Source organism: Dendrobates tinctorius, unplaced genomic scaffold, assembly GCF_039654945.1.
Source record: "Dendrobates tinctorius isolate UK_male_01 unplaced genomic scaffold, ASM3965494v1 ptg000151l, whole genome shotgun sequence".
In the NCBI taxonomy this organism is placed as follows: domain Eukaryota; kingdom Metazoa; phylum Chordata; class Amphibia; order Anura; family Dendrobatidae; genus Dendrobates; species Dendrobates tinctorius.
In genome coordinates this window covers 18,799,713-18,823,645 of record NW_027361818.1, presented here as the reverse complement: position 1 = coordinate 18,823,645, position 23,933 = coordinate 18,799,713, and the positions used below count along the sequence as shown (strand labels likewise).

At 44.7% G+C, this 23,933-nt stretch overlaps 1 protein-coding gene across 2 annotated transcripts in view; it reads left to right on the top strand.

Moving 5' to 3' along the window:
* Positions 1-23,933, top strand: part of LOC141050264 (sulfotransferase 2B1-like) — a 163,683-nt gene that overhangs the window by 80,481 nt on the left and 59,269 nt on the right. The window contains exons 2-3 of one of the 2 annotated variants that reach the window (XM_073547145.1): positions 2,595-2,736; positions 12,191-12,402. In XM_073547145.1, coding sequence (XP_073403246.1) covers positions 2,601-2,736; positions 12,191-12,402 — 348 coding nt within the window. In that variant the 5' untranslated portion in view covers positions 2,595-2,600. The remainder of the gene's footprint in view (positions 1-2,594; positions 2,737-12,190; positions 12,403-23,933) is intronic. The other variant, XM_073547147.1, reaches the window with a different exon arrangement.

Here is a 23,933-nt window from a genome sequence, read left to right as displayed (position 1 = left end):
CCAGAGGAGCTGGCAACTATCCGATTGCAGACCCCTGAACCTATCAACACAACTAGCAGTAGCCGTGGGGGGTACCTACGGTGCCCTGGACCCCTCGAACACAGCCGGAGGACTATATAGCCTAAAGATAGAAAGGGAAATCTAAACTGCCCCAGAGCAGACCCCAAAGTAAAAGGCAGCCCCCAACATATAATGACGGTGAAGCAAGATGAAAAAACACTGACACAGATAGAAAGATAGGCTGAGCAAACGTTGGGGCCCAATCTAATCTAAACATGAAAGGAAAAGCTGCTGTCTGCAATCGGCAAAAAACCCTATCAAAAACATAGGCCAGCAAGCTGAAATGGAAAAAGACCCTGAAGCAACTAAGCTTCAAAACTAAATCAGCACTCTGGTATTTTCAGAAGACAAAGCTAAGGAGTTCAGCTCACCCCAGCAGGGAATGGCTGTAATCTACAAAAAAAAACAAAGCAAGGCACAAATGCAAAAAGCCAGGAGGAAAACTTAGCTTTAGTAGAGCAGGAATTCAGACTGGACTCCAAGGATACCACAGAGAAATCACCCGCAGGGAGGAATGGGCGTATGCAGCCTTATATCCAGTCTGTGACTCCACTCAGCCAGTCATCATCATTAATCTCAGGTGTCTGATAATCAGACTCACTACCTCTCCTTGCCAGAAGAGGGAATTCCTCGGGCCTAAGTGATGAAGGGGAAAATGAACTCACAACAGAGGACTGAGGATTAGGGTTAGAGCAGAACCTTTCCCAAGTTCACAGCGCAAGGCCGGGGTCCGGTCCCCAAGGTTGTATGGATACTAATGGTCCTGCAGCAGACACCAGAGGAATAGAAGTTGTCACCACTTTATTCCCACACAAGACTTGGGGGCACAACAGCAACGTGAGTGAGCCGGGACTTGGTAGCAAGGAGTCCCCGAAGCAGGCTACAGCTGTCTGCGGTACAAGTAGAGTTCTAAGAACATCTGAAAGAAGGAACTCTAGTGTAACTCAGTACTGTGAATACTTCACTACGAGCGCTGAGGGAGACGCTCAGAAAAGGCACATATGTTGGCAGAGTGGTGGAACGGAGTACTTCATCTTGCCTGGAGGTTGGCTGAGCCCCTGACCTGGAGGATACAGCACCGAGGCGGGCACCTGTATGCACAACAGACTGTGAGTAAAGCTTTGGAACTACATGCCCTGGTGTCCTCCACTTATTTTTGTGCCAACACACTCAGCACTGCTATATCGCTGTGCCTGACACTGCACCATCTACTCCCTATCTTCTCCCTATCTCTTCACCTACACTGTCCTGGGACTACTGCCCTACCTGTGGAGGGCCACAACATCATTGCTGCACCACACCATCTGTCCCAGAGGATCTGTCTGCAGTGTCGGCTTAACATCTTCATTGCCGAACACCACAGGTGGCGTCACGAATCATTCAATCATAAACTTTATTCCATCACTTAACCCCTTTTACATGGGCACCCAGGGCCACGGACCAGGTTACCGCTGCTGTGACATTCCCCTCTGAGAGACCGGCCCGGTACTGAGTATCCCACAGCCCTGGGAGTGCGACACAGATTTACAATATGAATAAGTGAGGACACTCTCAAATGTACATGAGGGCCCCCCAAAATTTCTAGAGGAGGGCACTTCCGAAAGTTCAGTATTTTACAGGGCCACATGAGGGCTCTCACTTAACTCAGGTTTCCTGCCTACTACAGGCCCTCTGAACATTTGAATTTCGGGCCGCAGAGTCACATGGAGGTGGAGGAAGGGGAGAGGAGGAGAGTGAAGCCCAACGTTACAATGGGCATATTGTAAACTACTATGAATATGTATTCCACTATCTGAGTGTCAATGAGGGAGGGACCGCCCAAATGTCTAAGTAACCGCAGTCCCTCAAAAATGCGTCACAGGGCCACCTGAGGCCTCTCAGGCCAAAGATCAACATACCTACTGTACATTGTAGTTGGCCTTCTAAAGTGCTGGGGAATAGCTAGCTAAAAATGATGTATGACAGAGGGACCTACAAAATGTATAAGTCAGAGCACTCCCAATAGTAAAAGGTGCAAAAAAAACCCCACAACAGTACTTGTGGTTGTGAACAAACGCTAACAGGGATATTTTTTGTTTCTCTGGTTTATTTAGCCTTAGATACAGGTGATTATGCAGGAAAACTGTTTCTTAGCCTTTTAGGTTTGTTAAATGTAATTTAGGTTACGTTTGGTAGCTGTTCTTGTGTATCTGTAAATGAGGCGTAATACTGCAAAAAATGTATTCCCAGAAACCATATTTGAGTCAGAAATGCATGCAGGCATATTCTCCCGGCTCTTCCCATTCTGTTTCATCACTTTCCCATCAATTTGAGCCTTTTCCTCAGGCCCCCAGACCCCTTTGTAGGATCCAGCAGAAAATTACTCACATTGCATTGTACTCGCTATTCGGAAGGAATACGCGATTTTTACAAAGTACTCGTTATGAGTATAGCGATTACGAATATTACGGTACTCGCTCATCACTAGTTTCTTTTCAATATCTCAAAGTATACATATTACCTTACTGTGACCTCATTTTTTTTCTCTTTTAAAGTAAAACATGTCGGATCCTTACCTTGAATACAAGGGAGTCCTTTTCATTAACAACTCATCCACTAAGGAAGGTCTGGAGTTTGTGGAAAATGAATTTCAAGTTAGAGATGATGACATCTATAATATAACGTATCCAAAATCAGGTAAAGGATTATTAAAGTCAAAGATTAAGTAGAAATCATTTAATTTTTGGTAATACGGTTCTTCTGCATTGTCAGTGTTTCTTTCACACTTTCTCTTTATGCTTTCTCTTTTTCTTACACTATATTTTATACACAAAGTAAAGAATTGTATTTTACTCACAAGCTAATGTGTGTTTCTGACTTTGACAACAGTTCCACAAATATTTAAAACTAGTGTCAGACTGGGTTGACGAAGGCCCACCAATAACATTGACTATTTGGCCCCAATGTTCAGCTACGCGCAATATTGACCTGGCCCTAGCACGCAAATTTACTTTTGCTTCTATATAATACTAATTTGGCCGCCTGTTTACTGAATGATTGGATGATGTCTTTTATTCTGTGAATCAAGTGCTCATCAGCATTACTTCAGTGCGGCCTACCAGAGAATTATCCTGTTTCCCCGCCGGCCAGTTCAGGTCTGTTTAAAACCTTTGGCTTGTGGAATAAATCTTGTTCCTAACTTCGAGGCATCAAATGGAGAGATTATGAGTGTGAGACAGCAAATTGAGAAAAACAGTGCTGGTATGTGAGTAAAATTAACACCTTATTGTCCAATGACGGGCATAGCCCGTCATGGCATGGTGTCAGTTCCCTCACCAGGATGAGCTATGCCCATCATGCATTTAAACTATCATTGCATGTAAACACGCAGTGATAGTTAAATGACGGCAGATGCTTTCTCATCATACTGCTTGGAAAAAGTGTAATAAAACGCGATCAAAAAGACGAATGTAAATAAAAATAGTATCACTGAAAACGCCACTGTCATGATCCTATAGTTAGGATCTGAGCAGGAACCTCGGGGGTTAATGCATGAGGCCTCATTTTGAACTGGGCAGGGCTTTTTATGGCCGCTCTAGGCTTGCATCCCTGTCAGTTATACTTTTGCCCTTGGCTGAGTTAAGTGACCGTGTGCATTTGTGTGTCTTTGCCTTGCGTCTGCGTTTCTGAGTGTATATCCCGTTTTTGACACGGTCTTTCCCTCACATTGCTTTTGTCCTCTGTTACGGTTCTGTCTGTGGCTATCTCAGTATTGACTCTGGCTTGTTCTCTGGTTATCCCTTTTTCTATTCATTCTGTACTGGTATTGGCTCCCTGGTGCTCTGACCCATGCTGTCACCGTATTATGCTTCTCTCTTGGCGCTTAAATAATAATAATAATCTTTATTTATATAGCGCCAACATATTCTGCATCGCTTTACAGTTTAACAGTTTCAAAGCACAAGTCATAAGTAACAACGTTAACAATACAATAATTAAAGCAAAATAAGCTTCCCCTGCTCGTGAGAGCTTACAATCTACAATGAGATGAGGGAGATACAGAGTACAGGTGTGTATTTACAATGGTGTATTTGCAATGATGGTCCAGCCATCTTGAGGGAGTGAAGGATGGATGGAGATAGTGAATGGCTACATACGCACACTTACACATAGAATGGCTGTGATTAGTGAACGTGATAGGCTGCTCTGAACAGATGCATTTTGAGGGAGAACCTAAAACTGTGCAAATTGTGAATAGTCCTAATTTCCTGGGGTAGAGCATTCCAGAGGATTGGCGAAGTGCGGGAGAAGTCTTGGAGTCAGGAGTGGGAGTTGGCCTGAGGTACCCCGACAGTGAGAGGAAAAGGAGATGATGTGGAGCCAGCGAGCAAAACACTGAAGGATCGGTCAGAAAGATAGGAAAAGAACCAGGAGAGAGCGGGGTCCTTAATGTCTAGTGACTGGAGCCTAGAGAGTAGAAGACAGTGGTCAACAGTGTAGTAAGCTTCAGAAAGGTCGAGAAGAATGAGCAGAGAGTGTTCACTGTTGCATTTTGCTGTCAGAAGATCATTGGTAACTTTGAGTGCAGTTTCAGTCAAATGTAGGGGGCGGATGCCGGCCTGTGAAGGATCTAGGAGGGAGTGAGGGGAGAGGTAACTGGTAGGGCGGGAGTAGATTAGGCGCTCAAAAAGTTTAGAGATGAAGGGGAGATTGGAGACTGGTCTGTAGTTTTTGTGCAGGATGGGTTGAGAGCAGATTTCTTTAGTAATGGAGTAGCAATAGAGTGTTTGAAGGAGGATGGGAAAATGCCCGAGGAGAGGGATAGATTAAAGATTATAGTTAGGTGAGTTGTGACGACTGAAGAGAGAGACTGGAGGAGATGTGAGGGAATGGGGTCAGTAGTTCATGTAGTTGGAGGAGAAGAAGAGAGGAGTATGAAGACTTCTTCTGTGATGGGATCAAATGTGGAAAGTGAGCCAGGAGAAATGCAAGGAGGGATGGGAGTCACAGTACTTGGTGGTTGGCAGCTGATTTCCTGACGGATATTATCTATTTTCTCTATAAAGTGGGGGGCCAAGTCATCAGCACAAATACCTGTGTTAGGGGCTTGTGCTTTTGGCCTGAGGAGGGAGTGAAAGGTGTCAAAAAGTTTCTTGGGGTTGTTGGCTAGTGAGGAGATCAGGGAGGTGAAGTAGGTCTGTTTGGCGAGGTGAAGGACAGAGTTATATGTTCTTAACATAAATGTGAAGTGGATAAAGTCTGCTGGTGTACGGGTTTTTCTCCATCGGCGTTCAGCACTCCTAGAGCATCGCTGGAGAAGTCGAGTTTGCGATGTGAGCCAGGGCTGTTAGTCTCTGTGTTTGGAGATTCTGAGGGTGAGGGGCGCTATCTGGTCATGGGTGCTTCTAAGAGTGTCATTGTAGTGATGAACAGCCAGATCAGGACAGGAAAAAGAGGAGATTGGGGAAAGGGAAGATTGTAGGGAGTCTGAAAATGTCTGAGGGTTAATGGCTTGTAGATTTGTGAATGTGTGGTAGGTAGGAGTGTGCAGGGGTGGGCAAGGATTTGTGAGGTGAAAGAGGGAATGTTGTGGTCAGAGAGGGGAAGTGGTGAGTTATTTAGGTAGGAGATTCAGCAGAGCTGGACAAAGACCAGATCAAGGGTGTTAGCGTCTTTGTGTGTCTCAGAGTTTGAGAGCTGTGAGAGGCCAAGAGAAGAGGTTAGTGATAGAAGCAGGGATACAGCTGTGGAAGTGGGGCTGTTAATGGGGATGTTGAAGTCTCCCAGGATTAGGGTTAGTAGTTCTGAGGACATGAATTGCGGCAGCCAGGCTGAGAAGTGGTCAAGGAAGTGGGTGGGTGAGCCTGGGGGGCAAGTATATGACCGCTACTAAGAGGGGGAGGGGACAGAAGAGCCTTATGCTGTGGACCTCAAAAGAAGGGAATGAGAGTGATGGAACTGGGGGGATGACCTGGAAAGTGCACTGTGGAGACACGAGTAAGCCCACTCCACCCCCAGGTCTGCTTGTGGGTCTCAGAGATTGGGTGAATGGTAAGCCACCATGGGAAATGGCAGCAGGGGAGCTACGCTTGTCAGCATTTCTCATTTGGATCCCCTTGTAACCCATCCTGCAATGCTCCTTACTCCAGATAGCAGGGTCTCCGTGCTTGGCCTCACCTCTTGTGGTCATGTACCGCAGGTTCTGTTAGTCAGTGGTCGGGCATCACTTGCTTCCTAAGCACCATTACGCTGCTGTCCCCTGCTTGACACAGGACCTGCACGGATCCGAGTGAGTTGGTTTGCTGTGCCCGTGATACCACCCATCCTACCCGTTCGGCTTTGCACAGGACCCGTGTCCGTTCCTTGTCAGGTCAGTCATGGGGTCCTGACAGCCATATTCTCCTGCAAAAAACAAGCCACCATACAGCTCCCTCAGTGGAAAAATAAAAAAGTTATAGCTCTCAGAATAAAGCGATGCAAAAAAAATGTTTTTTCTATAAAAGTTTTCATTGTGTAAAACCACCAAAACATAAAAAATGATATAAATGTGGCATCGCTGTAATCTTACTAACCCGAAGAATAAAGTTGCTTTATCAGTTTTACCACACGCAAAATGGAGGAAAAAAAATCCTGAATTGATGTTTTTTGTTCATTCTGCCGCCACAAAAATCGGAATAGAAAGCGATAAAAAAAGTGATGTGCCCGAAAATGGTACCAATAAAATGTTATCTTGTCCTGCAAAAAGCAAGCCCTCATGTGACTCTTTGTGCAAACATATGGAAAAATTATATCTCTCAAAATATGGCGATGCAAAAACTTCTTCTTGCAAAAAAGCAAATTTAGTGTGTGAGAGAAGATAAACATAAAAAAAGGATATAAGTCTGGTATCGCTGTAATCACACTGTCCCGAAAAATAAAGTCACCTAATCACTTATAACACATGAGGAACAGCATAAAAAATAAATAACACCAATTCTTCACCTGATGAGGAGTTGTTCATTCTGCCTCCCAAAGATTGCAGTAAGGCTCAGTGCATATTTATCCTGCACTCTACGCTGAGCTCTTGCATTGGAGTTTCCAAGCAAATCTCTTAAATTTGTGACTCAGACAGAACCACTGGCAGAAGATTCCCTATAATGAGGCAAATGGAGGCACTGTGAATGCCATAGGACCTGTGAGACGGCGGTGTCCGTCTTTTTCGTTGTGCATTAAAACGCATCCTACCATAGTTTTGTGAATCTCTTAAAGGAAGGACGAAGCTGAACAGAGGCCAGATGGAGTCCAGAGTAACTCTGCTGCCTCATTGTAGTGAATGGATACCTCAGGGGTTTCATCTGTCATGTAGCTCAGTGATTTAGATGGAAATCCCAAAGTATGTGCTCAGCGTAGAGTGCCAGATAAAGGTGATCACAAGCATTATGATAAATGTTCCCAGTAAATGCTTTAACTCAATCCCGCAAAAAAAGTCTCCCCTCAGGTCTGTCATCTGTTAACAGATATATAGGAGGCTTCCATGTTACTGGTTGCACAAAGGCTATGGAAAAGCCAACAGAAAGTCAGCAAATTCTGTGCTCACAAATCCAAATGCCCCTCTTGCTTCTGAGCCCCAGCATGCATAAACCATCTTTAGCATTCACATTTGGTAGGAATATAATTTCCAAAATGGAGACACTTGTGGGGGATTCTGCTCTCTAGCACTTAGAGGGCTCTGTATATGGAGTCTGCAAACTATTCTAGGAAAATCTGCATCCAGGAGGCAAATAGCGCTCCATCCTTAGCAAGACTCTACATATGGCTAAGCAGTACTGTACAGCCACATATAGTGTATCCCTATATTCAGCAGAAATTGTTGGACACATTCTATTGCCAATTTTACCCACATCTTTTGTGAAAATGTTACATCTGGGGTTAAAACAAAATTTTTTTGGTAAAAATGTAATTATTTTTTCTTCACTGCCCAATGGTATAAAATTCTGTGACACACCCTTGGTATCAACATCATCATTACACCCCTAAGTTAATTCATTGAGAGATGTAGTTCTTAAAATGGGGCCACTTATGGAGCGTTCTACTGTTCTGGCACCTCAGGGGCTCTCCCATTGGGTCATGGCACCCTCAAACAATAAAAGTAAAATCTGCACATTTTTTCCTCAAAAATCATCTGTTAGCACCAAATTTTTTATTTTAGCAAAGGTAGCAGGAGAAAATGGACCAAAAAAATTGTTGAAATATTACATGGTCATAAGTATTCAGACCCTTTGCTCAGACACTCATATTTAGGTCACATGCAGTCCATTTCCTTGAGTTCCTCCTTGAGATGGTTCTACTCCTTCATTGGAGCCCAGCTGTGTTTAATTAAACTGATAGTACTTGATTTGTAAAGGCACACACCTGTCTATATAAGACCTCACAGCACACAGTGCATGTCAGACCAAATGAGAATCATGAGGTCAAAGGAACTGGCCAAGGTGCTCAGAGACAGAATTGTGGCAAGGCACAGATCTGGCCAAGGTTACAATAGAATTTCTGCTGTACTTAAAGTTCCTAAGAGCATATTGGCCTCAATAATCCTTAAATGGAAGAATTTTGGGACCACCAAAAGTCTTTCTAGACCTGGCTATACTGCCTAACTGAGCAATCATAGGAGAAGAGCCTTGGTGAGAGAGGTAAAGAAGAACCCCAAGATCACTGTGACTTTGCTCTACATATGCATTATCACTGCAGCCCTCCACCAGTCTGGAATTTATGGCAGAGTGGCCTGATGGAAGCATCTCCTCAGTGCCAGACTTATGAAAGCATGCATAGAGTTTGATAAAAAAAACACATGAAGGACTCCTAGACTATGAGAAATAAGATTCTCTGGTCTGATGAGACAAAGATAGAAATTTTTGGTGATAATTCTATGTGGTATGTGTGGAGAAAACCAGGAACTGCTCATCACCTGCCCGTTACAATCCCAACAGTGAAAGATGGTGGTGGCAGCATCATGCTATGGTGGTGTTTCTCAGCTGCAATGACAGAAAGACTGGTTGCAATTGAAGGAAATATGAATGTTGCCAAGTACAAAGATATTCTGGATGAAAACCTCTTCCAGAGTGCTCTGGACCTCAGACTTGGCCGAAGGTTCACCTTCCAACAAGACAATGACACCAAATACACAGATAAAATAACAAAGGAGTGGCTTCAGAACAACTCAACATTCTTGACTGGCCCAGCCTGTCCCTGGCCCTGACCTAAATCCAATTGAGCATCTCTGGAGAGACCTGAAAATGGCTGTCCACCAACGTTCACCATCCAACCTGATGGAACTGGAGAGGATCTGCAAGGAAGAATGGCAGGTGTGAAAAACACGTTGCATCATTGCTAAGAAGACTCATGGCTGTACAAACTCAAAAGGGTGATTCTGCTCAATACTGAGCAAAGGGTCTGAATAGTTATGACCATGTGATATTTCAATTTTTTTTTTTTTAAATGTGCAAAAATTTCTACATTTTTGTTTTTTTCATTCAAGATGGTGTGCACAGTGTACATTAATGAGAAAAAAAGTGAACTTTATCCCACTGCATGAGGTAGATCCCAATCCTTGTCTGTTTTTATGGTCTCCCATTTTGCTTTGGCCGCAGTGGGAGCTGCTCAGCCAAGATGTCAGACTCAGCATCTTGCTCAGATTCATGCTGTTCACTTGGTTACTGATGGTTCTCCAGCCAAAGCTATAGTAACTAGCAATAGGCAGCGGCGAACAGGCGTTCCAGAGGCTAAGTCCAGAAATCACCATACTGAGCATGCTCTTGAAGTGGCGACCTCTCATTGATGGTCAGTCTTGGCAGTTCCAGATTGGTCCACGAGTAAGGTTCTGTTTGACTGGACTTGAAAGGGAATGTATAAAATGTTCCCTGCAGCGTGCATCAGCGTAAGATCATGTGTTTGGTGTGTTGGTGGATATGTTACCCCCTGTGTTCACGTGTGCAGCTACTAGCACTGCGATTGTGTGTCTAGGCAGACAGTGTAGGGTGGGAACTCCCGTTTGGCTTAGCATCTGACTCCGGACGACCCATGTTCATATGTACATCGAACAACCGAGTGTCAGAGCAAGCGCAACCACCAGCTTAGACTTCGGGGGTAGCTATAGGGACCCCCAACTAGAATTATTATACTCACAAGGAAGTCCAATTGTGTGCAATGTAAGTGTCACATGGTCTGTGATTAAATCCACAACTTTTCTGAAAGGCCACAGAGGCTGCAACACCATTTATCCAGGAGAACCACTTACCAAACAACACCATGAAGACCAAGGAGCTCTCCAAACAATTCAGGGACTTTTATTTACAAAGTACAAGTCAGGGTTGGGCTAGAAAAAAATACCTCAATCTCTGATGATCCACCAAAGCACCATCAAATCTACTATCATCAAATGGAAAGAACAAGGTACCACAACAAACCTGATGAAAGGGCTGTCTACCACAACTTTCAGCCTGGCACAGGGAAAGCATTAATCAGAAAGTCATCGGAAACCAAACGTGATCCTGAAGGAACTGCAGAGTTCCCAAGTGAAGAGTCTGTCTTTACAACCACAATAAACCATACACTCCATAGAGGTGGCCTTTAAGGAAGAGTAAACAGAAAAAAACCTTTACATACACACAAAAAATTGTAAGGCTCATTTTGAGATTGCCAAAAGATACATGGGAGATGCTCCAAATGTCTATGAGAAGGTGCTGTGGTCAGATGAGACCAAAATTGAACATTTTAGCCAATAAGGTAAATACTATGTCTGGAGTCAAACCAATGCAATTCATCACCCCAAGAACACAATCCCCACAGCTAAACATGGTGGTGTCAGGATCATGCTGTGGAGATGTTTTTCAGCAGCAGGGACAGGGAACATGGTCTGCATCAATAAGACAATTGATGGTGCAAAATACATGTACATTCTTGAGCAAAACCTGTTTCAGTCTGTTAGTGATTTTAGAACAGGATGGAGGTTCACCTTCCAACAAGAGAATGACTCAAAATTTACTGCTAAAGCAACACTACAGTGGTTTAAGGGGATATATGTAAAGGTTTTGGAGTGCCCTACTCAAAGCCCAGACCTTAATCCAATTAAGAATCTCTGGTCAAACTTGAAGACTGCTGTTCATCAAAGGAAATCACCTAACCTGAAGGAGCTGGGACAGTTTTGCCTTAAGGATTGGACAAAAATCTCAGTGGCAAGATGTGTAAGGCTCATGGAGACTTATCCAAAGCGACTTGCAGCTGTAATTGCTGCAAAAGGAGGTTCCACAAAGTACTGACCTTAAGTGGGTGAATAGTTATTCACACTGAAGTTTTCATTTATTTTGTCCTGTTTATTGTATGTTTCACAATGAAAAGAAAACCAAATAGTCAGAGTTGTAGGCATGCTCTTTACATGAATTGATGCAAACCCTAAAAAAAGGTTGTGCAGTGGGAAAAAACAAAAAATATCAAGGGGTGAATAGGAGTACTTTTGCTAGCCACTGTATCTATTCTATTTATTATGTATATATTTTATATCGTTCTATAATCTTTGAATATATATCTTTATATATGATTGCTTTTTTTGTCAACTATCTTTTAAATTTACATAGTGTATTATAGTATGTAATAGATGTTTGTAAAAACGCATTGCTAACGGATTGTATATGGTTCTCAGACAAGAAAATGATGGCACATTCTCATTGCACTCGCATGACAAAAGGTAAACCACTAGTACAACTTTTCTAATTGAGAATGGGGCCGATTTTTTAGACGCTAGTGTGAGCGAACGGTAAAAGTTAGGGTCATTGTATAAGGTTTTGAGCTTGTCTCAGATCCAATCATTCAATCGTCAATAATCCTTGTACATCCTGACTACAAAAAATGTCAACCACAGATGGTTTACAAGTAAGAAGATGCATTTCTGAGTTCAAATTGGCTTCTTCCACGTATCTTATTTGTAGATGTGTATTATTTTTTTATAATTTATTGTGTCATTTAATATATATTTGAGTATGTGTCATATAAGTCGTATTCAGATCTGGCACCAGAAATGTAAATGTCTTGTACAAATGCTCAGAGATCATCTAAGACCTAGAATTTCTCAAATGTTAACATTATATATTTTTTTTCTTTTTGCTCTTTATAACATTATTAGGTACCACATGGATGATTGAAATTTTAAGCCTCATTCAAAAGAATGGAGACCCAACCTGGAGCAATACTGTACCGAACTGGGAAAGAGTACCTTGGATTGAAGACTCGGATTATGGCAAAAAGCTACAACAAAGTGAGGAACACCCTCGCCTAATTAGCAGCCACTTACCCAGACACTTGTTTATGAAATCATTTAATGGTTCCAAGGCAAAGGTAAATTATTACATAAAAAGTCATCAAAAACATTCTGCAGTGCTGTAGTGTGATCACGCTTGTATTGTTAATATTATATCTACCAATACGATTATTGCGTCAAAATGAAAAGTTCATGACAACTAGATGTGATGCCTAGATCAAACATATAATGTAAAAAGTGCAATATAAAGAGTGCAGAAGCACAGTGTAAGGCCGGTATCTCACGTGCAACTGCAATGTGAGAAAGTTGCGTGAGTCTCTAGCCTCAACACCCGGCACTGCCGCCGGCACTTGAGACTGGAGTGTGTGGCTGCATGAATTTCTATGCAGCTGAATGCTCCAATCCAAACCGCCGCCGGCAGTGTCGGGTATTGAGGCGAGAGACTCGCGCAACTTTCTCTCTTTGCAGTTGCAAGAGGGACACAGGCCTAAGCGCTAAGATGTGTGCAAACATTAACCCTTTTACCTTTTACCTTAAGGAAGAGTACAAGGTGGTTTGTACATTAATGACGGCAATTGCATTTTTTGCAATTCTGAACACTTTCAACTCAAGGCACACGTGCAGGCCCGTCTGAAGTTTGCCAATGAACACCTGAATGATTCTGTGAGTGATTTGGAGAAGGTACTGTGGTCAGATGAGAAAAAAAATTGAGGTCTTTGGCATTAACTCAATTCGCCGTATTTGGAGGAAGAGAAATGCTGCCTATGACCCAAAGAACATTGTCCCCACTGTCAAGCATGGAGGTGGAAACATTATGTTTTGGGGATGTTTCTCTGCTAAGGGCACAGGCCTATTTCACCACATCAATGGGAGATCGGATGTAGCCATGCACCATGAAATTCTGAGTGACAACCTCCTTCCCTCCAGAAGACATTAAATATGGATGGCTGGGTCTTCCAGTAAGATAATAACCCATAAGATACAGCCAAAACAACCAAGGAGTGGCTCAAAAAGATGGACATTAAGGTCATGGAGTGGCCTAGCCAGTCTCCAGACCTTAATCCCATAGAAACCTTATGGAAGGAGTTGAAGCTCCGATTTGCCAAGCAACAGCCTCAAAATCTTAATGATTTAGAGATGATCTGCAAAGATTAGTGGAGCAAAATTCCTCCTGACATGTGCGCAAACCTCATCATCAACTACAAAAAGCATCTGACTGCTGTGCTTGTCAGCAAGAGTTTTGCCATCAATTATTAAGTCTTGTTTTCCAGAGGGATCAAATACTTATTTCTCACTGCAAAATGCAAATAAATGGATATAATTTATGCAATGTGATTTTCTGGACTTTATTTTTGATATTCTGTCAATGTTGAAATTAACCCACCCTAAAAATTATAGACTGCTCATGTCTTTTTTCAGTGGGGAAACTTACAAAATCAGCAAGGGATGACATAATTATTTCCTTCACTTTATTTTATTTTTTTGTAGAATGATTTAAAAACTTTTTTTTTTTACTTTTTTACTTTGAGTTTGTTCCACTATGGGACTTTCATTTTTTGCAGACTAATCGCTTCTATAGCATATATACACTACCGTTCAAAAGTTTGGGGTCACACAGACAATTTTGTGTTTTCCATGAAAACTCATACTTATATTAATCAAATGAGTTGCCAAATGAATTTAAAATCTAGTCCAGACATTGATAATGTTCAAAAAAAAGATTTTTATTTGAAATTATGATTTTCTCCTTTAAATTTTGCTTTCGTCAAAGAATGCTCCTTTTGCAGCAATTCCAGCATTGCAGACCTTTGTCATTCTAGCAGTTAATTTGCTGAGGTAATCAGGAGAAATTTCACCCCATACTTCCAGAAGCCCCTCCCACAAGTTGGTTTGTCTTGATGGACACTTTTTGCATACCATATGGTCAAGCTGCTCCCACAACAGCTCAATGGGGTTGATATCTGGTGACTGCGCTGGCCACGCCATTACAGATAGAATACCAGCTGCCCGCTTCTTCCCTAAATAGTTCTTGCATAATTTGGAGGTGTGCTTTGGGTCATTGTCCTGTTGTGGGATGAAACTGGCTCCAATCAAGCGCTGTTCACAGGGTATGGCATGGTGATGCAAAATGGAGTGATAGCCTTCCTTTTTCAAAATCCCTTTTACCTTGCACAAATCTCCCACTTTACCAGCACCAGAGCAATCCAAGACTATCACATTACCTCCACCATGCTTGACATATGGCGTCAGGCTCTCTTCAAGCATCTTTTCAGTTGTTCTGCGTCTCACAAATGTTCTTCTGTGTCATCCAAAAACCTCAAACTTGGATTCGTCTGTCCATAACACTTTTTACCAATCTTCCTCTGTCCAATGTCTGTGTTCTTTTGTCCATATTAATCTTTTCCTTTTATTAGCATGTCTGAGATATGGCTTTTTCTTTGCACTCTGCCCTGAAGGCCAGCATCCCAGAGTCGCCTCTTCATTGTAGACGTTGACACTGGCGTTTTGCGTGTACTATTTAATGAAGCTGCCAGCTGAAGACATGTGAGGCATCGATTTCTTAAATGACAGAATCTAATGTAGTTGTCTTGTTGCTCAGTTGTGCAGCGGGGCCTCCCACTTCTCTTTCTACTCTGGCTAGAGCCTGTTTGTGCTCTCCTCTGAAGGGAGTAGTACACACTATTAGGGATGAGCGAGTACTGAAGTATTCGGACTCGCTATACTCGTACCGAGTATATCTTAATACTTGGGTATTCTGTACGAATAGCGAGTCCAATGATAGTCAATGGAAAATGCGAATAATTGTCTGCTGGACCCTACAAAGCAGTCTGGAGGCTGAGGAAAAGGCAAAAAATGTCTAAATGTTATCAAAAAGTATGCTGTAAACAAATGTATATAACATGGGGGCACTTGGTCAGGGGCTGCACGAGTGGTTTTACACCACTGCTTCACTAGAATGTCCAAACACTATTTGAAGTCCTGTGGTATTTCGCCAGAGAGCGGGACTCGTACGCCACTTACGCAGTGCCAGTGTTATATCAGGAATGTCGTAAGAGCGAGTGATGATGGAGGCAACCTTCTGACAGCTAAGTGTGTAAGTGGTGTAAGGAGAACGATCTGCCCCAGGGGCTGTGTGATGATTAACGCAAGAAGAAGCCACCCATCATCATCACAAGGGATTCACAATTATAAAGCTTGGACTACTGTCCTTGTTGTTACACTGCCACTGCCCAATGTGTAGGCATAGACATAGTGTCTTCAAAACATTAGCCCTAGTGGCTGTCTCATGGTTGATGCAGGGAGGAGACCTCAAGAGCCAGACAATTATGAAAGTAGACTACTAGCATGGTAGTTCCAGTGCCCAATGTGAAGGCATAGCCATAGTGTCTCCAAAAATTAGCCCTAGGGGCTGTATCATAGTTGATGAAGGAAGAAAGACAGGTCTGAAGGGCCAAACAATTATGATGTAGCTAGAACTACTAGCATAGAGGTTGCAGAGCCCAGTGTCCAGGCATAGCCATAGTGTCTCCAAAAATTAGCCCAAGGGGCTGTGTCATAGTTGATAAAGGAAGCAAGACAGGTCTGAAGGTCCAAGCAATTATGACGTAGCTAGGACTACTAGCATAGAGGTGGTAGTGCCAAGTGTCCAGGCATAGGCATAGTGTCTCCAAAAATTAGCCCAATGGGCTGTTTCATAGTTGATGAAGGAAGCAAGACAGGTCTGAAGTGCCAAACAATTAAGACGTAGCTAGGACTACTAGCATAGAGGTTGCAGTGCCCAGTGTCCAGGCATAGCCATAGTGTCTCCAAAAATTAGGCCAAGGGGCTGTGTCATAGTTGATAAAGGAAGCAAGACAGGTCTGAAGGGCCAAACAATTATGATGTAGCTAGAACTACTAGCATAGAGGTTGCAGAGCCCAGTGTCCAGGCATAGCCATAGTGTCTCCAAAAATTAGGCCAAGGGGCTGTGTCATAGTTGATAAAGGAAGCAAGACAGGTCTGAAGGGCCAAACAATTATGATGTACCTAGGACTACTAGCATAGAGGTGGCAGTGCCCAGTGTCCAGGCATAGCCATAGTGTCTCAAAAAAATTAGCCCTAGGGGCTGTATCATAGATGATGAAGGAAGCAAGACAGGTCTGAAGGGCCAAACAATTATGACGTAGCTAGGACAACTAGCATAGAGGTTGCAGTGCCCAGTGTCCAGGCATAGCCATAGCGTCTCCAAAAATTAGCCCAAGGGGCATGATACCATGGTTGATGAAGGAAGAAGGGTCTCACTTTCATCACAAGTGCCTCCGATGGGAAATATTAACGTTACATTGTTTTTAGGTTATTGACCATGAGGTACATGTATCAGAAGCAGGTTTTGAAAACATGTGTAAGAAGAAGAAAAGGGGCTTTTATGCGAAGGGATGGACGTGATCAACAATTTAAAAAAAATAAAGTTTTGGGTGACCTTAGGTTGGGATACTGTCATCTGGATGTCAGGTTCCGGGCGCTGCACAGCGGAAATCCTGAGCCTTGTCATCAGCCATCTCCCATTCCCCTCCGGCCACAGTGGAGCCTGTTCAGCAGACTCCATGATCCCGGCATTCTGCCCACACCAGAATTGTGGGTTCGGTTGCTGTTGCCACCTCTGGTCCAGTTATGGCAATACAGCCTGTCCAGCAGCAAAGGACTCCAGAGTCTAAGTCCTTCCTTCGGTCCACTGAGCATGCTCATGGGACGATCTCCCATTGGGGATCGGGAGTCACATGCTCAGGTCCTTCTCGAGTTCTGATTGGTCCATCTGAAGGATCAGGAAGGTCCAGGAAGGGCATGGCTATAAAGGGCTCGCATGGCCGCCCCGCCATGCGCTATGTTAGACTCTGAGGCTAATGTATTTAGTGTATGTATGATGATGGATGAATGAGCCTGGTAACTGACACATTATTATTCCCCCCTCCTTGGATATTACGTATGAGTTAGGGTTAGGAATTAGAGTCAGCACATTAGCTCTAACACTGCATAGCGCCACAGTGTTGATCCTCATCTATCGCTAGCGCCTAGTTCGTTGGTCAGTATAGGCCTCCTTGGACACTGCTAACACAGTGTCCGCCCCGACATTATTCCGTCTCCCGTTACCTGACAAGTTCTTGGGTGACAGCGCCACCTGTAGGGGTTTCATGAGCCAGTGCTCTATCCACCTTGAGTTACTGGCCACACGATTCCCTTCTGAGCGGGCTAAGGTGGAGTTTATCATTTCCCTCCTGTCGGGCAGGGCTTTGGAATGGGCCACTCCACTGTGGGAGCGTGGTGCTGCTCAGTTCCTAACGTCCCTAAAGCAGGTCTTTTTGGGGCCATGGGTCACTCATGACACCTCTCTCCAGTTATTAGCACTAACACAGGGACCCTTCTCGGTCAGCCATTATGTCATCCAGATCCAGACACTGGCTTCTGAGCTGGAATGGCATGAGAAAGCACTCATCCCTGTGTTCTGGAGAGGTTTGGCTGAGCACGTTAAGGATGCTCTAGCCACCAGGGAGGTTCCCGTTAGTCTGGAGGAGCTGATTACTGTTTCCACCCGCATAGATCTTCGTTTCACAGAGCGCAGGTTGGAGCGTCCTCAGTCCAGACCGAGGGTTAGGTTGGCACCCGCCTTCTCTAAACCTCTTGACCCCCCACTCTGGGAGTCATGCCCCCGGAGGCCATGGAGGTTTCTCGCACCGGCTCCAAGTCATGCCCGGTGCAAATCTCCACACGTTATTTCCAGTGTCGACAGCCTGGTCATCGGGTCAACAGGTGCCCTCAGTGGTTGGGAAACGATCGTGTCTGCTGGTAGTCGGAGGAGGTGTACTAGACACTGGAACTTTCTCCTCCAAACTGTCCTTCCGAGGGATGTTAGAGAACGGTGCTTCCACCTGGGAGGTAGAGATCTGCGAGGACTCAGGGGCAGAGGGAAACTTCATGTTCTCGGCCTTCGCCCAACAGCCCTTGGTGCCACTTCCTCACTCCCATGATCATTAGGGTGGTCAATAGTATGACCTTGCCAACTCAAATCACACATCAGACAGCACCCCTTGGGCTCTCACTCTCACCGTCCCACCACGAGACGTTGTCTCTGCTCATTATGCCCGCGGTCATTGACCAGGTTCTCCTGGGAGATCCCTGGCTCCGTTGCCACTCTCCCCATATTGAGTGATCCTCGGGGAAAATACTGGGTTGGAGCAAGTCCTGCGAGGGTAGATGCATCAGGGATTGCGTTCAGGTAGCCTCCACCGAGGGTCCCGCGGATCTCTCCGCACTCCCAAGACACTACCAGCAGTACGCGGATGTGTTCTCAAAAAACACATCCATCGTCCCTACGACTGTCCTATAGACCTTTTGCCAAGCGTGGAGCCTCCTCGAGGCCACATATATCCTCTGTCTCTACTGGAGATGGAGGCCATGTCACAATACATCCGGGGGAATCTGGCAAGAGGGTTTATTAGGAAGTCGGTGTCACCAGCAGTGGCGGGGTTCTTCTTCGTACAGAAGAAGAGTGAAGAGCTGCGTCTGTGCATTGATTGCAGAGGTCTCAATGCTATAACTGTCAAAAACAGGTATCCTCTTCCCCTGATCACTGAGTTGTTCGACAGCTTGCGTGGGGCCCGGATCTTCACTAAGCTAGACCTACGGGGGGCTTACAACCTAATACGTGAAGGGGATGAGTGGAAGACAGCCTTTAATACCAGGGATGGCCACTATGAGTATCTGGTCATGCCCTTTGGCCTCTGTAAAACACCAACTGTCTTCCAGGACTTCGTGAATGATGTCTTTCATGATACGCTCTCCACCTCAGTGGTGGTCTCTCTGGATGACATCCTCATCTTCTCTCCAGATTTGGCCTCTCACCGGAGAGAAGTCTGTAGGGTCTTCGACCGCTTGCGGGCGAATTCCCTCTTCGCCAAGTTGGAGAAGTGCCAGTTTGAGCAAGAGTCTTTGCCTTTCCTGGGCTATATCATCTCGGCCCAGGGGTTGGCTATGGATCCTGCCAAATTGCAGGTGGTAATGGACTGGCAGGAGCCCCACTCTCAAAGTGGTGCAGCACTTTTTGGGGTTCATTAATTACTACTGCCAGTTCATCCCCCACTCCTCCACACTGGTGGCTCCACTGGTTGCCCTCACCAAAAAGGGAGCCAATCCTAAGATTTTGTCGGAACAGGTCTGCGCGGCCTTCTCTGTTATGATTTCTTTTTCTGGTCCACCAGTTGTGAGTTCTCCTTCCAGGCTCCCTCTGGTGGCAACAGGAGGTAGTGAGGCTGATTTAATCAGAAGAGATCTGCCACCTGACAATTAGGATGACGATTGGACCTCAGGAATCTCAGACTGGATTTAAGACAGCCGACGCCCTATTCTGGTGATTCCTTCTGGCTTGTCAGGTCTTGGTATTCAGCACTGTTCCAGTCATCTAAAGCTAAGTTTTACTGCTAATGTTCACACTTGATTTTGTTGGTCTATTCAGTTTTTTGTGTGGTCAGCCAGCCCCGGCTGGGGTTGCGCTAAATTTCCACTCTTATTTATCTGTATTTGCCAATTTGCTTTTTGTCCCTTATTAGATTGGCCTCTTTTTGCTCTGTCTCAGAATATTTCAGAGTTCTGATATAGTGGGAGAAGTCTAGTGACTTCAGGGTTAATTTTGCTATCAGAAGTGATGGACTTTATTTGTGTAGTTTTTTTTGCAGATTGCAGACAGTGTCTTTCCTTTCCTATCCTTTCTAGTTAGTTTGGGCCCCATCGTTTGCTCAGCCTATTTTCCTGCCTGTGTTTGTGCCTTCATCATGTTTCACCGTCAATACATGTGTGGGGGCTGTCTTTCCTTTGGGGTCTGCTTTGGGGCAGTTAGTTTTCCCCTTTTCTTGCTTCAGGCTTATTTAGTCCTCCGGCTGTGACGAAGCGTTTAGGACCATCGTAGGTACGCTCCACGGCTGCTGCTAGTTGTGTGGTTAGGATCAGGGATCTGCAATCTGAATAGTTACCAACCTCTCTGGTTTTCTGTGACTTAGCTTGCTTTGTTTTTTCCTCCTCGGTGACCCATTCATAACAGAATCACCAGGCCTTCCTCAGATTCTAGGGTACTCAAAAGCAGGAGAGAGTTGTTAAAAAAAAAAAAGAAAAGAAAACTGTCAGAATTTTTTTTTTATATATATATATATATTTTTCCTCTTTTTCTCTGGGGCCGTAGGAGGATTTTTATTTTCCTAATGGAGATTAAGCAATTGTCTGATCGTGTGGAGCAACTTGCTGCTGAAGTGCAGGGAATTTCCACCTACCTCATTCAGTCACATGCTGCTGAACCGAAGCTCCCTACTCCTGATGTGTTTTCTGGGGATCCGTCTAAATTTCTGAATTTTAAGAATAATTGCAAATTATTTTTGGCCTTGAAGCCTAACTCATCGGGGAGCTCTGTGCAGCAGGTTAAAATTGTCATCTCCTTGCTGCGCGGCGATCCCCAGGATTGGGCTTTTTCTCTGACACCTGAAAATCCTATTCTGACTAATGTGGATACATTTTTTCAAGCCTTGGGGTAGTTGTATGATGAACCTAATGCTGTTGATCAAGCTGAGAGAACTCTGTTGACATTAAACCAGGGTCAGGATTCTGCAGAGTTATACAGTCAAAAATTCCGAAGGTGGGCGGTCCTTACTATATGGAAAGATAGCGCATTGGCTGGTCATCCAGGTATTTTTGGTACCAGAGATTTGGTGAGTCGGTCTTTTTGGTGGCCTGCCTTATCTCGTGACGTCAGGAATTTTGTACAGTCCTGTGGGACTTGTTCTCGGTCTAAACCCTGTTCTAATTCTAGTGGGTTGCTGATGCCCTGCCGGTGCCCAAGAGGCCATGGACCCATATCTCAATGGATTTTATTTCTGATCTTCCTGTCTCTCAGAGAATGACTGTTATCTGGATGATTTGTGATAGATTTTCAAAGATGGTCCATCTTGTACCACTCCCAAAGTTGCCTTCTTCCGCAGAGTTGGTGCCCTTGTTTTTACAACAGGTGGTTCGGTTACATGGGATTCCTGAGAACACTGTGTCCGACAGAGGAGTCCAGTTTGTTTCCAGATTCTGGAAAGCCTTTTGCTCCAATCTGTGAATTCAGTTATCCTTCTCCTCCACGTTTCATCCCCAGACCAATGGACAGACTGAGAGAACAAACCAGACCTTGGAGTCTTATTTGAGATGTTTTGTATCTGCTGACCAGGATGATTGGATCTCATTTTTGCCCTTGGCCGAATTCGCACTGAACAATAGAGCTAGTTCTGCCACTTTGATGTCACCCTTTTTCTGTAATTTTGGGTTTCATCCTCGATTCTCTTCAGGGCAAATGGAATCTTCGTTCTGCCCAGGTGTGGACACTGTGTTTGAGAGAATGCAGCAGATATGGGACCAAGTGGTGGATAAGTTGTCACTCTCTCAGGAAAAGGCCCAGCGATTTTCCAACCGGCATAGGACCATTGGTCCCCGGTTAAAAGTGGGTGACATGGTTTGGTTGTCGTCTAAGAATATTCCTATGAAGGTTGCATCTCCAAAATTTAAGCCAAGATTTATTGGACCTTATAAGATTTTGGAGATTCTTAATCCTGTTTCGTTTCGATTGGCTCTTCCAGTTACATTCAAGATCCATAACATATTTCACAAACCTCTGTTGAATAGGTTTGTTGAGCCAGTGGTTCCTATGGCAGCACCTCCTGACCCTTTGTTGGTTGAAGGCAATGTGGAATATGAGGTACAGAAAATATTGGATTCTCGTTTGGTTAGACGGAGACTCCAGTATTTGGTCAAATGGAAGGGTTATGGCCAGGAGGATAATTCTTGGGTCTCTGCCTCTGATATTCATGCCAATAGATTGGTTCGTGCTTTTCACCGGGCCCATCCTGATCGGCCTGGTGGCATGGATGAGGGTTCGGTGACCCCTCCTCAAGGGGGGTACTGTTGTGAGTTCATTTTCTGGTCCACCAGTTGTGAGTTCTCCTTCCAGGCTCCCTCTGGTGGTAACAGGAGGTAGTGAGGCTGATTTAATCAGTAGAGATCTGCCACCTGATAATGAGGATGACGATTGGACCTCAGGAATCTCAGACTGGATTTAAGACAGCCGACGCCCTATTCTGGTGCTGGTGATTCCTTCTGGCTTTTCAGGTCTTGGTTTTCAGCTCTTTTCCAGTCATCTAAAGCTAAGTTTTTCTGCTTATGTTCACACTTGATTTTGTTGGTCTATTCAGTTTTTTGTGTGGTCAGCCAGCCCCGGCTGGGGTTGCGCTAAATTTCCACTCTTATTTATCTGTATTTGCCAATTTGCTTTTTGTCCCTTATTAGATTGGCCTCTTTTTGCTGATATAGTGGGAGAAGTCTAGTGACTTCAGGGTTAATTTTGCTATCAGAAGTGTTGGAATTTATTTTTGTAGGGTTTTTTGCCGTTTGCAGACAGTGTCTTTCCTTTCCTATCCTTTCTAGTTAGTTTGGGCCCCATCGTTTGCTCAGCCTATTTTCCTGCCTGTGTTTGTGCCTTCATCTTGTTTCACCGTCAATACATGTGTGGGGGCTGTCTTTCCTTTGGGGTCTGCTTTGAGCAAGTTAGTTTTCCCCTTTTCTTGCTTCAGGCTTATTTAGTCCTCTGGCTGTGACGAAGCGTCTAGGACCATCGTAGGTACGCTCCACAGCTGCTGCTAGTTGTGTGGTTAGGATCAGGGATCTGCAATCTGCATAGTTACCAACCTCTCTGGTTTTCTGTGACTTAGCTTGTTTTGTTTTTTTCTCCTCGGTGACCCATTCATAACACTTCTCGTCTCTTAAGACCCATTTTGCCAGCACTCCTATCCTCCATCGTCCCGATGTGGATAAACCTTTTATCCTAGAGGTAGATGCCTTGTCCGTCGGTGCAGGAGCAGTCCTTTTCCAGAAGGATGCTCAAGGTCGGAAGCATCCCTGCTTCTTTTTCTCCAAGACCTTCTGACCGGCGGAGAGGATCTACTCCATCTTGGACAGGGAGCTGCTAGCAATGAAGTTGTCCTTTTCTGAGTGGAGACATCTCCTGGAGGGAGCCCGGTTCCACTTTCAGGTGTACACCGACCACCGACCATAAAAACCTGGTGTACTTACAAACAGCCCAGTGGTTGAACTCTTGCCAAGCCCGGTGGTCACTTTTCTTCTCCCGCTTCCGCTTCACCCTGAACTATCTGTCCAGTGAGAAGAATGTCCGGGCTGATGCCCTCTCTCGCTCGGTGGTGTCAGCGGAGAAGGAGGAGGCTGAGCCTCGGCTAATCATCCCCTCTGAGAGTTTGAGGACCGTGGCCCCGGCAGCTCTGAAGTCAGTGCCACCAGGTAAGACCTTTGTTCCTCCTCGCCTGCAGCCAGAGGTCTTCTCATGGGCTCACGTGTCCAGGGTGGGTGGTCACTTTGGAACTAGGAGGACCACGGAACTCCTGGCAAGGACTTATTGGTGGCCGCACATGGCTTGGGACACGAGAGAATACATTCAGGCATGCGTTTCCTGTGCTCAGAACAGGTCCTCTAGGCAGAGGCCGGCTGGGTTACTTTACCAATTACCGGTGGCAGACAGACCCTGGGAGTTGGTCAGCATGGATTT